Source organism: Zophobas morio, unplaced genomic scaffold (assembly GCF_036711695.1).
Source record: "Zophobas morio isolate AGI-343-1 ecotype UQ-CSIRO unplaced genomic scaffold, CSIRO_AGI_Zmor_V1 ptg000022l, whole genome shotgun sequence".
NCBI classification, from domain to species: Eukaryota; Metazoa; Arthropoda; class Insecta; order Coleoptera; family Tenebrionidae; genus Zophobas; species Zophobas morio.
Genome location: NW_026972127.1, coordinates 5,516,575 through 5,536,987, shown reverse-complemented (window position 1 = coordinate 5,536,987; position 20,413 = coordinate 5,516,575). Strand labels below are relative to the sequence as shown.

Here is a 20,413-nt window from a genome sequence, read left to right as displayed (position 1 = left end):
AAAAATAAGGATTTTTCAGTTAAGCTCCGCCTCTCGGTTCACAACGAATAAAAAAAATCATCACAGTTAAGATAGGGCGAGTGGGTGGGGCTTATATTTCGTCTTTCTATTTAATATAATGCAGTTTTCTTTTCACAACAGGAAATTTAAAACATATTGAAAATGGTAAATTTTTGTAGGGAAATATGGGTTTTGCAATTACGCTCCGCCCCTCGGTTTGATAACGAATGAAAAAGACATAAAAATTGAGAACAAGGCGTGTTTAGGTGGGGCTTAATCTTTGACCTTGTTTTTTACTTAATACATATAGTTTCCTTTGACCAACATAATTACTTAAGAACATGTTTCATAGGGTAATTTCTTGAAGAAAAATAAGGATTTTCCAATTAAGCTCCGTCTCTCGGCTCATGACGAATAAAAAAAATCATTACAATTAAGATCGGGTGGGAGGGCGGGGCTTATATTTTGACTTTTTTTAAATATACGTAGTCTTCTTTTCAAAACAAGAAATTTGAAACATATTTAAAGTGGTAAATTTTTGTAGGGAAATACGGATTTTACAATTAAACTCTACCCCTCGGTTTGACAACGAATGAGAAATTCATCAGAATTTAGAACAGGGCGTGTATAGGTGGGGCTTAAATTTTGACTCTCTTTTTTACTTAATACACATATAGTTTTCTTGGAACAACACGATTAATTAAGCACATATTACACATGGTAATTTCTTCTATAGAAAAAAATAAGGATTTTGCGATTAAGCTCCCCCTCTTGACTAACGACGAATAAAAAAAAATCATCACATTTAAAATAGGATGGGTGGGCGTGGTTTAACTTTTGCCTTTTTTCTTAATATACGTAATCTTCTTTTCACACTAAAAACTTAAAACATGTTTTAAATGATAAATTTTTGCAAGAAAACATGAATTTCGCAGTTAAGCCCCGCCCCTCGATCTGACATACAACCTATGTTAAAAAAAAAATGGGTCCAACATTTTATACAATTTTTTGTTTTTACAAAATCCTTTTGGCCTAATTCAAGTTTTAGGCTTTCATCATGTTTTTTTTTTCAACATTGATTTGTGTGTGTTATTTTTTATTATTTAATTCAACCAACTACTGCACAATTAGTTCCCGTCGAAATTACCGAGAAAGCAATAAAAACACGAATAAAGGCAGACGTTGATTTTTGAAGATTGTCTTTGATAGAATTTTCGTCTTGTCAGATTACCATCAACTTGAGAGTTTCAATTTAAAACAGAACGATCAAAATAAGTCTTCAAAATTCCCTGGCTGTCTTTAATTGTGTTTTTATTACTTCATTATAAATTATAAATAATTTTATCATGCTCCAATGGCAGTGTCCTCACTTTTTATTTTATTCCAAGTTTGTTAATTTTTTTGTGCGCTAAATATTAGAATGTTTGCAATTTAAGCCCTAAAAATATAACTACAAAAAGTGTGATAAACAATAATATAGCAATGACATTTGAAGATCGATTTAGCGACTAGTTTCTACGCCACTGTTTCGACCAAAATAAACCAACCCGCGAATTTAAAAATGGCGGGTCGTTTTTAGTGTCGCCAACCTCACCTTGTCAATATTCCACCACGTGCTGTGGTAATTTATTTTGCGTCTTTTAAAAAATCAACAAAAACAACCCACTCACAGCACGCATCCTCCTCCCAAACAAACCGCTTTTTTGCCCCGCTTTATTTCCACGTGCACACCCATGATATCCCCGCGTGGTGTTTTTGCGTCTTAGCATGTCCCAGACAGTGAACTTTGTTCCGTTATGGCTGTCAAAATGTTGAACCATGTTGTGTGAAGAAATAAAAACAATAATAATTCCCTGCTTAATAATTGCGTAATCGTCGACAAGGCTGTTACGAAATGAAGAAGTAAAAAAGAACCTCCAAGTGACTCCCAACGCATCGAGACCGCTCAAAACCCGCCAGGTGTGTTCAAGTGCGTCGCTAGCCCAGTTATGAAATAGCGAGATGCCAGCCCCTAAGCAGAGGAAAATCGCCCTCATGGGCTACCGCTCGGTCGGGAAGTCCTCCCTGAGCATGCAGTTCGTCGAGGGGAAGTTCCTGGAGTCGTACGACCCCACGATCGAAAACACATGGAAGAAGTCGCTGAGGATCAACGCCACGGACTACGAGCTCATCCTCGTGGACACCACAGGTCAGGACGAATTCTCCATGTTTCCCTCGCAGTACAGTCTCGACGTGCACGGCTACGTCTTGGTGTACAGCATCGAGAACGCCAAGTCGTTCGAGGTCGTCTCGGCTTTGTACAACAAACTCGTCGACATCACGGGGAAGACCTACTTTCCGTCGGTCCTCGTGGGCAACAAGTCGGACATGTTCCAGTGTAGGGAGGTTTCGGCTGAAGAGGGCCGCAAGCTGGCTGAAAAGTGGAAGGCCACCTTCCTGGAGACGTCCGCCAAGCACAACATCTCGGTGTCTCAGGTTTTCCAGACGTTGCTGAACGATATAGAGCGAGCCGACAGCAACGAGAAGCCCAATTGTAGCATCAATTGACTGTGGCTCAATTTAGCCGAGACTGTACTTGTTATTTTTAACGAAGTGGCATAGTTTTGTATCTATTTTTTTATAAACACTTATTTAATCTATGTGTTGCGGTGCACAGTTGTGTGAGATTCTTGTCATGCATTAACCATTTTATTTAGGTTTAAGTGTAAATGATAACTTAGGTTAGTCCCCCTTTGCGTTCCGCTCGACTAGTTGAATTCTGCTGATAGATTTAAAAACGTTGTTTCGAACTGTACAAATGTTGGACAAATGTATTTTCATAACTGAGCAAGGGGCGTAGGTTTAAGTGTTATTTAGCTGTTTGTATTTATTTCCTATAGAGTTGTAAGTAAATGAATTTTTTTACGATTTGTGGGTGCCGCCATTGATGGAACCGTGCAATTTGGCCCCAGATACGTCTACAGCTTCGCATTTGTGCCCAGAATAACTGATCGCTAATTAAGATTTATATTTAAAGGGATGGGAATTGGTGCGCTTGTTCTGTGCAAAAATGCATTTTTTTGTAGTATATTTTCATCTGTTGCTGTGGTGTATACTTGTTTGTATTAATGTACGATATACGGATATAAATAAATTGGATACTTTATTTTACGATTTTTCTTTCATTCTAGGTCAATGCGGTCACGTGTTGCGACATGTACCAGTCTGGTGGCCGGAAATGGGCCAATTTTCGTTAGTTTTCCCTTGTGAATTTGCTCACAAACGAAACGCATTAAACTGTTCAACGTAAATACTCCATTGTGTTCGTAATTAGTGCTCTCAATGCTAAATGTGCCATCGAAACTAGAGTTTTCATTTTTTTAACAGAAAAACATGACTCTTGTTCAAATATGAAAACAATCGGTGAATCATAGGGCTTCCGGTTACTGAATTAATCGGGATTTCCCAGGCTTTAACGCTCGTTTTTATCGATATCGATGTATGGCGTGTTCGTGTGTGGCTGTTGATGTGGCTACAGATGATAACACAGGTCAAACACGGGATTTTTCCTAAGGAAGATAAAGATATCGACAATATGTTGAAAAAGTCTGCTGTTGGATTCAACTGCTTCATATAGTCTGCGTTTGCTTTGTAAATTATTGCACAATGTTTCGCAATATTAAAAAAAAACTCATTTGTGCTTAATAAAAATAAATTCTAAAAAAACTATTTGGAACCTTGGAAATCCTCACATATATACGATTTTTTTTAAAACTTTACATAGAAGGTTTTAAGAACATTTCTAATATCGGCAGTGTAGCCCCTAGAGTACATTTGTATTTTTTAGGGGCTATACTAGCAACAAATAAAAGTTCGATGCTAACTTCAACAACTTTTAAACAAAAATTTGCATTGGTGGGAGATTTCAAAATTGGCTACTTGTACTACAGTGACATAGATTAATATAGATGCGACATACAGGCTGATTTTGCAAAACCACCCTTATTGACATTAGAGTCCTCAACCGCCAAAGACAAGCGCCAAATTTAAATAGTCGATGCCAATAAAAAAAACTTGTTTCACTACAACTCGTCACCTGAGAACTTGTTTGATCTATAGACCAGAGCGCGCTCAGGCCAATGTCGACTCTAAGCGTTCAGAAGCGATTTGGTTGGTTTAGAGTAGTTTAGTAGTGATGTAAAAATACCGTATTTTATTTTTGCGGTATAAAACCATGGTATAATACCGTTTTATACGGTATTTTATATGGTATTATATTCAAATTTTGGCGCCAACATTTTTCATTTTTAGCTTTATGGTAAATGTCATCTGGTGATTTACTAATTAGTAGAGAGAATAAAAGAAAAACACTTCACGAAGAATTTATTATAAAAAAAAAACAAACAATAAACTATGTAAATATGAAAATAAAACATTTTTCTCAATTAAAAAAAAAATAACAAAAGTAGAGACTATTGTTTTATTGATCTTCATCAACTACGTGATGTTATCTTCGGCAATGTCGATATCATTATCCACATCGTCTTGCAATTTGAGGATATTCTCATTGTCATCCTCATAATCAAAAATATTATTTTGCAATGATAAATTGCTTTTAATGTAACTCAATAAGTTAAAAAAATTACGATTGACATAACCTAAAAATTTAATTTTATACCAGTGGTATAAAAACATTTTATACATACCGTATAATACAGTTTTAAACCGTGGTATTATACAGCCTGTATTATACACTCACATCACTAGTTTAGACTATAGTTTCTGCGGGATATAGTTGTTTGGTCGGTTTTTATAACGAATAAGTGAATATTTTTGGTACTTATTTAGTTTAACTAAGAATTAATTCCTTATTTGTGTTTTATACTAGCAAAACATCTTAAACTAAGAATATTGTTGAAATCGTAATAACCCAATGGATTTTTTTCGGGAAAATGGTTTGGAAACACTGTTCTATTTTGTATGAATTTTTTAATGTTTTTAGTGACAATTTTTGTGGTTGTTACACTGTATGATATTAACAGTGACAAAAAAATAAAGAATTAAAATAATAGAAAATTCTAATAATCGAAAAATCGAAATCTTAAAAAATCGTAAAACCGAAACATGGAAAAATCGAAATATCGAAGAACTGAAAATCGAAAAATGAAACATCAGAAAATCGAAAAGATGTAAAATTCAAAAATCTAAAATTTAAAAACCGAATAACGAAAAACCGAGAAATCGAAAAGTTAAAAATTGAACAATTTATAAATTGAGAAATTGACAATCAAAATATCGAAAACTCCAAATTTCGATAAATCTAGAAATCAAAAAACTTAAACATTCGAAAAATTGAAAAATTGAGTAATTGAAAGATCAAAAGAACGAGAAATCAAAAAGCGATGAAGTCGAAAAATCGAAAAATAGAGAAATCGACAAACAAAAAATTAAAAATTGGAAAAGCGGAAAAATCAAAAAACGAAAAAATGGAAAACCGGAAAAGCTGAGAAACCGAAATAGGCCAAAATAAAAAATGTAAAACTTATAAATCGAAAAGCTGAACAATCAAATCTCAATAAATCGGGAATGAAAAATTAACAAATCGAAAAATTGAAAAACAGAACATCTAAAACCAGGAAGTCGAAAAATCGAAAGATTAAGAAATATTGAAAAATTAAATCTAAAAATCTAAAATTTAAAGATCCAAAAATTGAAAAATCGAAAAAGTAGTAAGGTAGACACATCGAAAAATCCAGCAGCCAAAAATAAAAAAGCTGAAGAATTGAAATATTGGAAAATCCTAAAACTGAAATATCTAAAAACTAAAAAATCGAAAAATCAGAAAGTGAGGTCGAAAATAGAAACCTTAAAAAATCGAAAAATTGAAAAATCAAAAACCTGAAAAATAAAAAATTTAAAGAATTGAAGAACAGGAAAATCGAAACACTCGAAGGTCAAGAAATGGGAAAATCGAAACATGGATTAATTGAAAAATCGGAAAATTGAGAGTTTATAAGAGTCAAATTTGAAGAATTAAAAAATCGAAAATTTGACATAATGACAATTGAAAAACGGAAAATCTAAAACCGGGAAGTCGAAAAATCAAAAGATTAAGAAATCGAAACCTTTGCAAAATTCGAAAACTCGAAAAGTTCAAATATCGAAGAACTGAACTGAAAAATCGAGAAATCGAAAAATCTAAAAAGTAAAATAATCGACACATCTAAAAATCCAGGAGTCAAAAATCGAAAAGTCGAAGAATCGAAATATTGAAACATCCTAAAACTGAGACATCGAAAAGCTGAAAAATGAAAGAAAAACTAAAAACTGGAAAACCTGAAAAATCCGAAAACTGAAATATCCAAAAACTGAGAATCTAAAAAGTTGAAAAATTGAGCAATCTAAAAATCCAAAATGTGAAGTCGAAAAATCGAAACCTTAAAAAAACTAAAAAATCAAAAATCAAAAACCTTAAAAAATCGAAAAATTGAAAGATCAAAAAATTAAAGAATTGAAGAACAGGAAAATCGAAACACTCGAAGGCCAAGAAATGGGAAAATCGAAACATCGATTAATTGAAAAATCGAAAAATTGAGAGTTTATAAAAGTCAAATTTGAAGAATTAAAGAATCGAAAATTTGACAAAATGACAATTGAAAAACAGAAAATCTAAAACCGGAAAGTCGAAAAATCAAAAGATTAAGAAATCGAAACCTTTGCAAAATTCGAAAACTTGAAAAGTTCAAATATCGAAGAACTGAACTGAAAAATCGGGAAATCGAAAAATCGAGAAATCGAAACTCCCAAATTTAAAAAATCGGGTAACTGAAAAATCGAAACACCGAAAAACTGGAAAATCGAAAAGTTAAAAATTGGACAATTTATAAATTGAGAAATTGACAATCAAAATATCGAAAACTCCAAATTTCGATAAATCTAGAAATCAAAAAACTTAAAAATTCGAAAAATTGAAAAATTGAGAGATTGAAAGATCAAAAGAACGAGAAATCAAAAAGCGGTAAAGTCGAAAAATCGAAAAATAGAGAAATTGACAACTAAAAAATTAAAAGTTGAAAAATTGGAAAAGCGGGAAAATCAAAAAGCGAAAAAATGGAAAACCGGAAAAGCTGAGAAACCGAAATAGGCCAAAATAAAAAATTGAAAAACTAACAAATCGAAAAATTGAAAAACAGAACATCTAAAACCAGGAAGTCGAAAAATCGAAACCTTAAAAAAATTAAAAAATGAAAAATCAAAAACCTTTAAAAATCGAAAAATTGAAAAATCTAAAAATCAAAAAATCCAAAAATTTAAAAATCGAAAAAGTAAAAAGGTAGACACATCGAAAAATCCAGCAGTCAAAAATAAAAAAGCCGAAGAATTGAAATGTTGAAAAATCATAAAACTGAAAAATCGAAAAATCAAAAATGTGCAGTCGAAAATAGAAACCTTAAAAAATCGAAAAATTGAAAAATCAAAAAACTAAAAAATAAAAAAATTAAAGAATTGACGAACAGGAAAATCGAAACACTCGAAGGTCAAGAAATGGGAAAATCGAAACATCGATTAATTGAAAAATCGAAAAATTGAGAGTTTATAAAAGTCAAATATGAAGAATTAAAAAATCGAAAATTTGACAAAATAACAATTGAAAAACAGAAAATCTAAAACCGGGAAGTCGAAAAATCAAAAGATTAAGAAATCGAAACCCTTGCAAAATTCGAAAACTTGAAAAGTTCAAATATCGAAGAACTGAACTGAAAAAATCGAGAAATCGAAAAATCTAAAATTTAAAAATCGAAAAAGTAAAATAATCGACACATCGAAAAATCCAGGAGTCAAAAATCGAAAAGTCGAAGAATCGAAATATTGAAACATCCTAAAACTGAGACATCGAAAAGCTGAAAAATGAAAGAAAACCAAAAACTGGAAAACCTGAAAAATCCGAAAACTGAAATATCCAAAAACTAAAAAATGAAAAATCGAAAAATTGAAAAAACGACAACTGAAAAACAGTAACGTCGAAAAATCGATAGATTAAGAAATCAAAACATTTGAAATATTCGAAAAAGTAAAAGAATCGAAGAAAAATCCCAAAGCTGACATATCGAAAAACTGAAAAATGACAGAAAAACTAAAAATGCGAAACTAAATCGGGAAATCAAAACATTGAAAAATCGAAAAATTTAAAACGGTTATTGAAAACAGAAAATCTAAAACCGGGAAGTCGAAAAATCGAAATATTGAAAAATTCCAAAACTGAAATATCGAAAAACTGAAAAATGAAAGAAAAACTGAAAAAAGAAAAACCTGAAAAATCCGAAAACTGACCTATCCAAAAACTGAGAATCTAAAAAGTCGAAAAACTGAGCAATCGAAAAAACCAAAAAGTGAAGTCGAAAAATCGAAACCTTGAAAAAACTAAAAAATGAAAAATCGAAAAATTGAAAAAACGACAACTGAAAAACAGTAACGTCGAAAAATCGATAGAATAAGAAATCAAAACATTTGAAATATTCGAAAAAGTAAAAAAATCGACATGTCGAAAAATGCAGGAGTCAAAAATAGAAATATTGAAAAATCCCAAAGCTGAAATATCGAAAAACTGAAAAATGAAACAAAAACTAAAAATGGGAAACTAAATCGGGAAATCAAAACATTGAAAAATCGAAAAATTTAAAACGACAATTGAAAAAAGAAAATCTAAAACCGGGAAGTCGAAAAATCGAAAGATTAGCAATCGAAAAATTGAAAAATCGAAAAGGTAAAAAAATCGACACATCGAAAACTCCAGAAGCCAAAAATCTAAAAGTCAAAGAATCGAAATATTGAAAAATCCCAAAATTGACATATCGATGAACTGAAAAATGAAAGAAAAACTGAAAAATGGTAAACCTGAAAAATCCGAAAACTGACCTATCCAAAAACTGAGAACCTAAAAAGTCGAAAAATTGAGCAATCGAAAAAACTAAAAAGTGAAGTCGAAAAATCGAACCTTAAAAAAACTAAAAAATGAAAAATCAAAAATCTGAAAAATCGAAAAATTAAAGAATTGAAGAACAGGAATGTCGAAACCCTCGAAAGTCAACAAATGGGAAAATCAAAACATCGATTAATTGAAAAATCGAAAAATTGACGAATCGAAAATGTCCAAAAATTGAAAAATTGAGAAATCGAAAAATCAAAAAAGTGAACTTGAAAAATCGAAACCTGAAAAAAATTTAAAAACCAAAAAACCTGAAACATTAATTAATTGAAAAATCGACAAATAAAGAGTTCATAAAATTCAAAAATTGAACAATCGAAATGTTTAAAAATCGTAAAATTGAAGAAAAAGAAAAAGTGGAAACCGAGGAATTGAAAAAACGAGAAATTGTGAAATCCAAAAATTGAATAATAAATAGGAGGAAACTGAAAAGTCCCCAAACTAAAATTTCGAAAAACTGAGATGTGTATCAGATCACGGATTATGGCTTATAAATCAAATCGTTTCCGAATGCTTAGAGTCGACATTGGCCTGAGGTAGGTAAATCTAGTGTCAATTTGTCGAAAGTAAAATGCCTCGTTAAAAATATTATGACATTTTTTCTAGTTAATTTTATTCGTAGTTACAAACAAACACTGTTGCCAACATAAGTCTAGGAATCCTTAACCGCCATTTAATTTAAGCTATGACGCTTCTCTATATTCTCTGGTAGTGATAACTCAAACATCCCGCCTTAAATTGACATGTGAAAAAAAATTTTTGAAAGGCCCGCGAAAAATTTAAAAATTCAAAATTTGGCCTTGGCTGTGATCGTCTGACAAAATGAACCCCAAGGTTGGAAAACTACCACAAAATAAAACACAAAATTTATGGAGGACACAAAATTATTTATTCCTCCACTGACAAAAAAAAAGAAAAAAACTGCGTGCGAGGGTGACTCGTGACTTGCCCTCAGGCTGCCTAATGGGAGCCGGATCGCAATCGATTTTCAGCTCCAAAAAAAAACTTATTGAAATGTGGATGAAATTTAAATGAAGTCAAATTAAACGCTCTGAATCAACGCAAATATTTGAAAATGGCAAATTTAATACAAACAAAGTAAAATCTGAAGTAAAATAACGTCCCTAACTATTATTCTAAATCTGACAGCTCGAAAAGGAACCGCACACTCCGTTTCCACCAAGTGTTATTGTGTTATTTACCTCAATTTTATATGTTCAATTTTTATAAGTCTGATATTATACTACAACTGAACAAGTATCAAAGTTTCAAAAAAGGGCAATAAACAACATTTAAATTCGCCATACAATCTTGTGAAATTTTTAAGCAACAAATAATTCTTATTTGAGATTAAAATTGGACATCAGATAATTTATGATGGAAGCATTAATCAACAAAATATTTACATGATCAAAAACTAACAAAAATGTATAAACACAAAAGATCTGGTGTGGAGTAAACTTGTGCAAAATAGAAATATTACGTGAGGTTAAAAGTGCAGGGCATGGAAATCTACGTTCAATTTAAATTATACAACAAAGAAAATTACTGAGGTTAAAATTGTGAGATAGAGAAATATTGTATAAGGTGAAAATTGCAAAGTTAACAAATTTACATGAGATTAATATTTGTCACACTTTATCAGCGAGTCAAACAAAGTGTAACAAAACACATGATACATGTAATTTTTCACGTTGCGAGGAAATGCCTCGGTGATGTAATCTTTAACGCCACGAGGAAATGTCTCGGTGATGTGATCTTAAACGTAGCGAGGAAATAGATCTCGGTAATGTGATGATGATATGATGATAACAACGAAGACAACTGCCTAAGGAAAGAAATCTTTAACCCCTCCGTCGGTTCACGATATGAATTCTGCTGCACTTTTCTCGGTCTTTTTCCACAGTGGGACAACGTTAGGTTAATTTAACTGCCGTAAATGAACTATTAGCAATCTTGTGTGAAGAATTAAGAAGTGTTATAATATAACACTTAAGTATATGCATCCAGAAATTTATTTATAACCTGAGAAACAAACGACTGATGAGTCCGGACTAAGTGAATTTCATGAAATCTCCTAACAGTGATTTATTTAAATAAACCTAATGTCTGTTAAATTGTGTTAGAACCAGTTAACGATTAAAATCCTAACATGAACATGAATCAAATTTACACGGGTTGGCGTCACTCGAAAATTCACATGTTTTCCGATTAAAAAGTCGCAAGAATTAGCTGCGGGTGTTAGGGAAAACTGTGACATCGTCGTTACGATTAATTGTCGTTAAACAAAGGCTTCCTCCCTTTTATTAAATACCAAGCCAACTAAACTTAACCTACTCACTTATCGCGTCTTTTTTTATCATGCTCTTCTCACTCACGAAATCAAAACAATAATGACGCTTTCACCATTCTATCAAGCCGTCATCTTATCTACCAACCCACTCACCCTTTAACTAAAATCCCCTAGCGAACTACCAACTACCCAAAAAGCGTTAACGTGCACATGGTTGCCTATGTTTAACGATTTTTTTATTGATTTTTTTTTCAAATTCAAATTATTCGAATGTGATTTCGCGTCGCGTTAATTTTTTTCAGCTCGAAATTTTGATTCAAATTCGGCCACCACAAACTAGAAGGGCTTACATTTTGCCCTTTTCTTTTAATAAATATATGTAGTATTGTTTTCACAACAAGAAAGATAAAACATTTGTGGCGACACAATAACAGGTCGCTAAGCGGAGAAAGATAAGTGGCCTCGTGGTCTAGTGGTCAGGATACCTGCCGGGCAAGCGGGAGGCGTGGAGTTCGATTCCCACCTAGACAACATTTTTCTTCGTTTACCTTCAGATGTTTAAAATGGTAAATTTTTGTAGAAAAGTATCGACTTTGCAATCCGCCCTCGGTCTGACAACCAATGAAAAATTCATCACAATTCAGCTTGGTATGGATATGGGTGGGATTTAATTTTTGGCTTGTTTTTATTTCTTGTAGAGAAACTCCTCCCCTTGGCTCACAGCGAATAAAAAATCATCACAATTGAGATAGGACGAGTGGGCGAGGTTTACATTTTGCCTTTTTTTCATAATATGGGTAGTCATTTTTTTCACAACAAGCAACTTAAAACATGTTTAAAATGGTAAATTTTGCATAGGGAAATATAGATTTTGCAATTACGCTCCGCCCCTCGGTCTGACAACGACGAATAAAAAAATCGTCAAAATTGAGATAGGGCGGGTGGGCGGGGCTTATATCTTTTCATGAAGAGAAACTTAAAACATGGTTAAAATGGTTTTTGCCAGAAAATATGGATTTTACAATTATGGGGCAAAATCGTTATTTCTTTATACAAATTTTCCATTTTAAACATGTTTTAAGTTTCATGTTGTGAAAAGAAGTCTACACATATTAGAAAAAAAGGAAAAATGTAAGCCCGCCCACCCGCCCTGTCTCAAATGTGATGATTTTTTATTATTCTTCGTGAACCAAGGGGACGGAGCTTAGCCGCAAAATACTTATTTCTTTACAAGGAATTAAAAACATGTTTTTAAGTGTCGTGTTGTTCAAAGAATACTACGTATATCAAGAAATAAAGGCAAAATATAAACCCCGCCCACCCACCCCATCTCAATTTTGGTGGGAAAAAAAGCAGAAATTATTGCAGAAATGTTCTAGAACTAAAATTTAAATTGTTCTTCTCCAGATAAACACGATTTTATTAGTTTTGCATTCTCAACAAGAAAAATAATCTATAGTTTCAGTTACCATATTACATATTTTATATCTTCCATCTGCACACTTTCTGAGTGTCAGAGTAAAGTGATAAATAAAACAAAGCTAATCAATAATAATAGAAATGTTCTAGAACTAAAATTGAAATTGTTCATTAAAAATCTAAACCAAAAAATACCTACTACTAACATTTTTCAAACAAAAACGATTTGTTTTTATGTAGGTACCATTACCTGAGGTGAGTGTGCGCTTTGACGCTCCAAGTTTAGCTGCTGAATTCAGTGAGTAACTTATAATCAAAACTTAATCTCTCAAGTGGTACCCATACATAGTCCTACTGAATATTGGCTTTAAAATGGTAATAACTCATTGGTGTTATTAATTAAGTTAACAATTTTGTCGGTTGAGTGATCGTGGTTGGTCGCGTCTCTGGGTGTTCAAGGTTTAAAACCTCAAAACTGGTGAGTTTGTTCCAATTTATAGAGCTCTGGACTGGTTTATTTTTTTGATAATGTATAAATGTCGCATTAAGTGAATCCTCATTTAATAATTTGCATTAGTTCTTTGATTTTTTTACTGGTTATTCACCAGTAGTCGCTTCTCGCTATCAGAGTTTTGTACTTTTTTGTCATTTTACTGATAAGTTTCTTTCGCTGTTATTGTGAGACGAGTCTGACGATTTTTGTCGCTGTCGTCTCACTTTTGCCACTATGGCAATCAAATGCAGGAAATGTAACAAGGCGATTAGTAGATAATTGAGAATCTAGATTAAATGTTGACCACTTAGTTTACGCACATGATCTAACGATATTTCAACAAATTGATTGTTTAGATGACTGTCGCAAGTTACAATATAACATGGACACAATATAGCAATGGTGCCTGGAAAATAGTATACAGGATGTTCATTTTATCTGTTCATGCCTGAATATTTCTGCATAGGCAACCCATTTTACGTTTCATAAACAGCTTTGATTGATTTTAACCAAAATCATGACAAATTATGTCTGTCAGCCGAATATTTTCAATTTTAGTTTGTTTAAAATGTTTTTGAATTCTGAAAAACAGACATGCTATTAATATTGGGAAAGTGTGACAAAAATTGTATTAATATTTTTGTACATCATATTGAGGAGGTGGTTTCCTCTGCTTACAAAAGTCTATGATGACTAAAATAATTTGTAGTTCTAGCTTTATGGCTTTAACAGTAATTATAGCTGTTTTCTTCTTCTGCGAACTCCAAGTCTTGTTTCTGTCGCTAAGATTGATTTATAATTATCCTATGATTATTGAAATGATTTGTAGCTCGAGCTTTCTGGCACTAACAGTAATTATAGCTGTTTTTTCCTTTGTGAACTACAAGTCTTGTTTCCGCCGCTGACGTTGATTTATAATTGCGCTTGTTAGTCAATGGAGTTAATAATAACAATAATAAACACGATTTTTTACCTGGAAATGTCAGTACTTATTTTAAAATTTTTACCAATCCAAAGTTCAGAATAATAATTAAAAACTTTGTAGCATTTATTTCTGTTCACCTACTATGGTACAAATTACACTTTCTTCTATTACACCAAAAAAATTCTTCTATCACGTATATCTTTTATATCACAAATAATATAGTGGGAATAAAAGTAGTAGAAATCATTACAGAAATGTTCCAGAACTAAAATTGAAATTGTTCTTCTCCAGATAAACACGATTTTTTATTAGTTAGTGTATTTTTGTATGTATTTTCTGAAATCACCGAGTATAGTTAGAAAAAACTAATCATAGAATGTTCTAGAGCAAAATTAAAATTGTTCTTTATTAGGTCTCAGGTATCTCTTACATGTTCTTTCTGAGATCTCATTATATAGTGTAATTCATTGTAGAAATGGTCCAGAACTAAAATTTAAACTGTTCTCCAGATAAACACGATTTTTATTGATTTTATATAGAACAGTAATTGAAAATGTCAGTTAGTGCTTATTTTAAAATTTTTATCAATAATCTAAATTTCAGAATATTTTAAAGACTGTTCTAGCATTTATTTCTATCCCTCTATTACAACAAAAATAATTCTGCTACCTACCATGTATCATGTAATAGGCTATACCTTTTGAGATAACAATAATATAGTGCGAATAAAAGAAGCAGAAATATTCCAGAACTAAAATTTAAACTGTTTTCTCCAGATAAACACGATTTTTCTTAGTTTTACACAGAATAGTCTAATTATTTAAAAATTTTAGCAAAATAAAATACAGACTATTTTAAAAACAATTCTAGCTTTGATTTTTTTCTGTTTATCCACTGTATCGTACAAAATTAGTTTTGTTCTCAACAACAAAAATAATCCGTAGTTTCAGCTACGATCAGGTGTATCTCTTATATCTAGGTAGTTTCTGAAATCATAGAGTATAGTGAAAAAAAAAAACATCACTGGTCATAAAACTAGAACTAAAATTAAAATTGTTCTCTATTAGGTTTCATCTTATCTTTTAAACGTCTTTCTGAGTTCACAATATAGTGGGAAAATATATGCAAAATTCACTGTAAAAATGTTCCAGAACTAAAATTAAAATTGTTCTCCACATTAACATTTTTGGGTTTACATAGAAGAGTAGTGGAAGTGGAAACGACAGCATTTGTTTTAAAATGTCTAGTAATCTAAAGCTCAGAACATTTTTACAACTTTCTAGCTTTTATTTATCTCTGTTCATTCTTACTTTTATTAAATTACTTTCATTCTCAACAAGAAAAATAATCATTAATTTCAGTTACCATACATCATAGTGTCTCCTGTCTGCACATTTTCTGAGAAATCACAGTATAGTGATAGAAAAAACAGGATGTCCAAAAAATATTATCTTTTTATTTTTGTTTTACATAAAATAGTAAGTGTAAACATCAGTCTTTACTTAAAAAAAAACAGCCAATATTCAGTCCAAATTGCAGTAAAGCACATAAAAAGTGTGTTACACAATACATACTTTTAATTCTATCTAAGTATTTACAAATATATTAAATTACTGAGCATTAAAACATTAAAAAAATAGAAACACATCAAGGTTTGCATCCTTTGATAAATTCCACCCTTGCTGGTGTTAAACAAAACGCAGGAATCTGTGCATTATGACACTCTGGACATCTTACACCAATATTCCAGTTGAAAGAGCCCACGTTGACATTACATTGTGGGCACCACAGCGCTCTTTGGAGGATCTTGCAGCAATCCATCCAATCAATTGGAAAAACAAAATACGCCATATTACACACTTCTCCCTGGTGGGTCTTGTGAGGAATCAATTGTGACTCATCTGCTAAAACCCTACTACACTCCTTACAACAATAAACGTTGGCTTCTGGCGCTACTGGACCCAGTCCAGGATCCTTCTGGATGACATCCTTGCACTCTTGTGGCACCAACTGCATTTCACGTACTTGATTTGCAACTTTCTGCAATCTGTAAATTCTATAATTTGTGTATGACGAGTCTACTTTGTACCCCATTTCTTGGTAAAGTTTCAATTGCGCAATAAATCCAGTGTTGAGGCAGACCTTATTTCTTTGCTCTTGCACCCTCTCAAATGCTTCTTTATACAAAACGTGATGCTTCCTCATAATAAACGCAATAATAGTAGAGGCGCTTCGACACACGCCGTAAAAGCAGTGAACTAACACACATCCTTTGGACAGACCTTTTGAAATAAAAGCGTAAGTATCATCTAGGTGATACAACAAGTCGTCTTCTGGTTGATCGCGAAGACAGATGAATTTTGTGGTCAAATTTTCGTTCTTTACTATTTCATGAGGTAGTGGAGTTTGATCGATCGATAAAATGTGCGTTATGTTATATTTTTCAATAGTTTGAAGATCTTTGGCTGCTGAACGATTTCCCAAATACAGATTCGGCTCAATGAGATCAATACTAATTCTTTTGGGCACCGTAACCATTGTACTTAAAAAACTACTACTACTAGTGTGTATTTTATAAATAATTTCAATACAAACCTGGTTTAAAAAATCTATCACAGATTTTCAAAATCTAAATGCAAGATGGCTTCCACACGCCAGCAAATATGATCCTTAATTCACGAATCAAAATAGGCGAATTTCGATTTTATTGGCAGTGAACACAGTATTAAACGACGGTTGAGGTAGGATGTCCTTGATTGTTTAAAAATTTAAAAGAAAATGGTGTAGTGGCTACACTGCAATATTAACTAGAATTTGTGTTATTAATTTGGCACTAGAAACGCTAGTAACATTGACATTATTGACAGATGGCACACTTGTCAATGAAATAGGGAGCTGCGGCGCATGGATAAAGCGCACGTGACTATAATATCGACTTCGGTATTTTAAACAGTTGTAAAAATACCGGCAATGGTCAAACAACTTCGGATTTTTTTAAGTAAATATATTGTTGCTTACAATTTAAAACACACTAAATTATTTCTTTATTTTGATGGTGCAACAAAATCCACTTCTGACGGTTTTAGACAAAAACCAGGAACTTGTTTGGCGCCACACTGACATCCAATACCACCAATCCAGTTAAACCACCCCACATCTGACTTACATCGTGGACAATGCAGTTCACTCTCAATACTATTAGTAACATTCATCCAAGCCACAGGCATAACAAAATACGATTTGGTGCAAATTTCGCCCTCGTGTTCATGCGGAATTAAATTTGAACCCTTCACCAAAATCCGTTTGCATTTTTTGCAACTATAAGCGTTTGATTTCATTCCTAATTCTTCCAGTTCTGGATCGTCTTCAATGATGTTCATGTTTTCCTGTAGCACAGCGTGAATTGGACGCACATAATAAGCTACTTTTTCGATTTTAAATATTTTGTAATCTATGTTCATAGCATCCACTTCGTATCCCATTTTTCGATACATTTTTAACTGGAAGACAAATCCAGGGTTTGGATCTATATTATATCTCGCTTGTTGCACTCTGTTAAAAGCTTCGTCGTAAGTTAGTTGGTGTTTTTTCATTATGAATCCAATGACGACGGATGCACTTCTGGAAATACCGCCGAAACAGTGAACAAGTACAGCTCCTTTTGATAAACCTTCTGAAATAAAGGAATAACAGTCCTCCAAATGTCTTAATAAATCCTCGGTAGGCTCATCTTCGAGCAATAAACATTTCATGGTAAAATTTCCGTTTTTTTCCATTTCTTCTGCTAGAGGCATTTCTTCACAGGTTAAAATATGTGTTATGTTATATTTTTTAAGAAGATCGATAGCGTCGACGGTTGGCCGACTTCCCAGATATAAATTTGGTTCTATGAGATTAAGATTCGTCTCAATTAACGGCACGAACTTGAAATAATTTCCCAACTTTTTATACACCGAGAACATCGATATTTTGTTCATTATGTTTTCTTTAAATAAACATGAGCAAGTTACCAACAAAACCTCTTAGTACTGTTTGAAAAATAATGTTAGTGGTGGACGTGTACCAGTGATAAGTTATTAACTAATGCGCATGCGCACAGGTTTTTTTTTTTAATAGAATGCGATTCATTATCTGCCTGACTGCCTGTAAGTTGTGTCCATATATTTAATAAGTAGGTATATAACAGACATGTTGTTGTGCCACATAATAAATTAATAAAAACCTTATCATTATTTACGTTTAACACGAAAGCAAAAATACAGCTGTTCATAAATTTCAAGAACTACGTAAAAGTTACTGATTATTTATTTTTATTCACAACATTTTTATGATTTTAAATTTTATAAGAGAAAATAAAATTTTTAGATATGCAACCAACAATATAAGAGAAAGTGATAATACGAGATGAACGGATTTATCTTTCTAGTTCACTTAAGTACATTAAATTTTTCTACACATTCTTAAAAAATAAATCACGCGTCATCGATACTTTTGTTTTACATAAAATAGTAAGTGTAAACGTCAGTCTTTACTTAAAAAAAAAAAACTAGCCAACATTCAGCCCAAATTGCAGTAAGGCACATAAAAAGTGTGTTACACAGTACATACTTTTAAGTCTATTTACAAATACATTAAATTACTGAGCATTAAAACATTAAAAAATAGAAACACACATCAAGGTTTGCATCCTTTGATAAATTCCACTCTAGCTGGTGTTAAACAAAACGCAGGAATGTGTGCATTGTGACACTCTGGACATCTTATACCAATATTCCAGTTGAAAGAGCCCACGTTTACATTACATTGTGGGCACCACAGCGCTCTTTGGAGAATCTTGCAGCAATCCATCCAATCAATTGGAAAAACAAAATACGCCATATTACACACTTCTGCCTGGTGGGTCTTGTGAGGAATCAATTGTGACTCATCTGCTAACACCCTACTACACTCCTTACAACAATAAACGTTGGCTCTTGGCGCTACTGGACCCAGTCCAGGATCCTTCTGGATGATATCCTTGCACTCTTGTGGCACCAACTGCATTTCACGTACTTGATTTGCAACTTTCTGCAATCTGTAAATTCTATAATTTTTGTATGAAGAGTCTACTTTGTACCCCATTTCTTGGTAAAGTTTCAATTGCGCAATTAATCCAGTGTTGGGGCAGACCTTATTTCTTTGCTCTTGCACCCTCTCAAATGCTTCTTTATACAAAACGTGATGCTTCCTCATAATAAACGCAATAATAGTAGAGGCGCTTCGACACACGCCGTAAAAGCAGTGAACTAACACACATCCTTTGGACAGACCTTTTGAAATAAAAGCGTAAGTATCATCTAGGTGATACAACAAATCATCTTCTGGTTGATCGCCAAGACAGATGAATGTTGTGGTCAAATTTTCGTTCTTTACTATTTCATGAGGAAGTGGAGTTTGATCGATCGTCAGAATGTGCGTTATGTTGTATTTTTTAATAGTTTCGCGATCTTTGGCTGCCGAACGATTTCCCAAATACAGATTCGGCTCGATGAGATCAATACTAATTCTTTTGGGCAACGTAACCATTTTACTTGAAAAACTACTAGTACTAGTGTATATTTTATAAATAGTTTCAATACAAACCTGGTTTAAAAAAATCTATTACAGATTTTCAAAATGTAAATACAATATGGCTTCCACACGCCAGCAAATGTGATCCTTAATTCACGAATCGAAATAGGCGAATTTCGATTTTATTGGCAGAGAATACACCATTAAACGACGGTTGAGGTAGGATGTCCTTGATTGTTTAAAAATTTAAAAGAAAATGGTGTAGTGGCTACACTGTAATATTAACTAAAATCTGTGGCACTAGTAACGCTAGTAACATTGATATTGACAGATGGTAGTGATGGTAGTGTTGTGCCCATATTTTGTCTTTGACCAAATTTACCCCATAAGGAATTTAAGCAGATGTTTGCAACAGCTCTCTTTCCAGGATTATTTTCTATTTTACCCAATTCAATACCTAGATTTTCTTTTACGGCTTTTCTATATTCTTCTTCTGATTCAAAATCATTCTGCCACGGACTTGTTTCTAATTTAATTTTCATAAATGCTTTCACATATCCTTTAAACAAATATGATGGTTTTCTTGGAAAATGCCAAACTTCATCAATTCTTATTATTTTGTATCCTTTTTCAATTGCTTATTCTACCTCGTTTGTACACCAGGATCCTCTGACAATTCTTTGAGATTCTGTATGAGTACATTTCAGGGGCGGCTTGTCCCATGAGGCAGGTGAGGCAGTGCCTCACCAATGAATTTTACGCCTTATT

The 20,413-nt window shown here is 32.7% G+C and overlaps 4 protein-coding genes across 4 annotated transcripts; 1 reads left to right on the top strand and 3 right to left on the bottom strand.

The window, feature by feature from the left end:
• Positions 1–1,572: 1,572 nt before the first annotated feature.
• On the top strand, positions 1,573–3,150 carry LOC135133647 (GTP-binding protein Rheb homolog). The gene has a single exon (XM_064062102.1). It carries the CDS (start codon positions 2,002–2,004, stop codon positions 2,545–2,547), a length of 546 nt encoding a protein of 181 aa, XP_063918172.1. The 5' UTR covers positions 1,573–2,001; the 3' UTR covers positions 2,548–3,150.
• A 12,271-nt stretch (positions 3,151–15,421) lies between these two features.
• Positions 15,422–16,955, bottom strand: LOC135133564 (dual specificity protein phosphatase MPK-4-like). The gene is made up of 2 exons (XM_064062016.1): positions 16,691–16,955; positions 15,422–16,646 (listed from the first exon to the last, which is right to left on the bottom strand). Exon 2 carries the CDS (start codon positions 16,631–16,633, stop codon positions 15,743–15,745), a length of 891 nt encoding a protein of 296 aa, XP_063918086.1. The 5' UTR covers positions 16,634–16,646; positions 16,691–16,955; the 3' UTR covers positions 15,422–15,742.
• Positions 16,956–17,139: 184 nt separating this feature from the next.
• Positions 17,140–18,072, bottom strand: LOC135133850 (dual specificity protein phosphatase 12-like). The gene has a single exon (XM_064062368.1). The coding sequence runs from the start codon at positions 18,070–18,072 to the stop codon at positions 17,140–17,142; it is 933 nt and encodes a 310-aa protein (XP_063918438.1).
• Positions 18,073–18,769: 697 nt separating this feature from the next.
• Positions 18,770–19,660, bottom strand: LOC135133849 (dual specificity protein phosphatase MPK-4-like). The gene has a single exon (XM_064062367.1). It carries the CDS (start codon positions 19,658–19,660, stop codon positions 18,770–18,772), a length of 891 nt encoding a protein of 296 aa, XP_063918437.1.
• Positions 19,661–20,413: the final 753 nt, after the last annotated feature.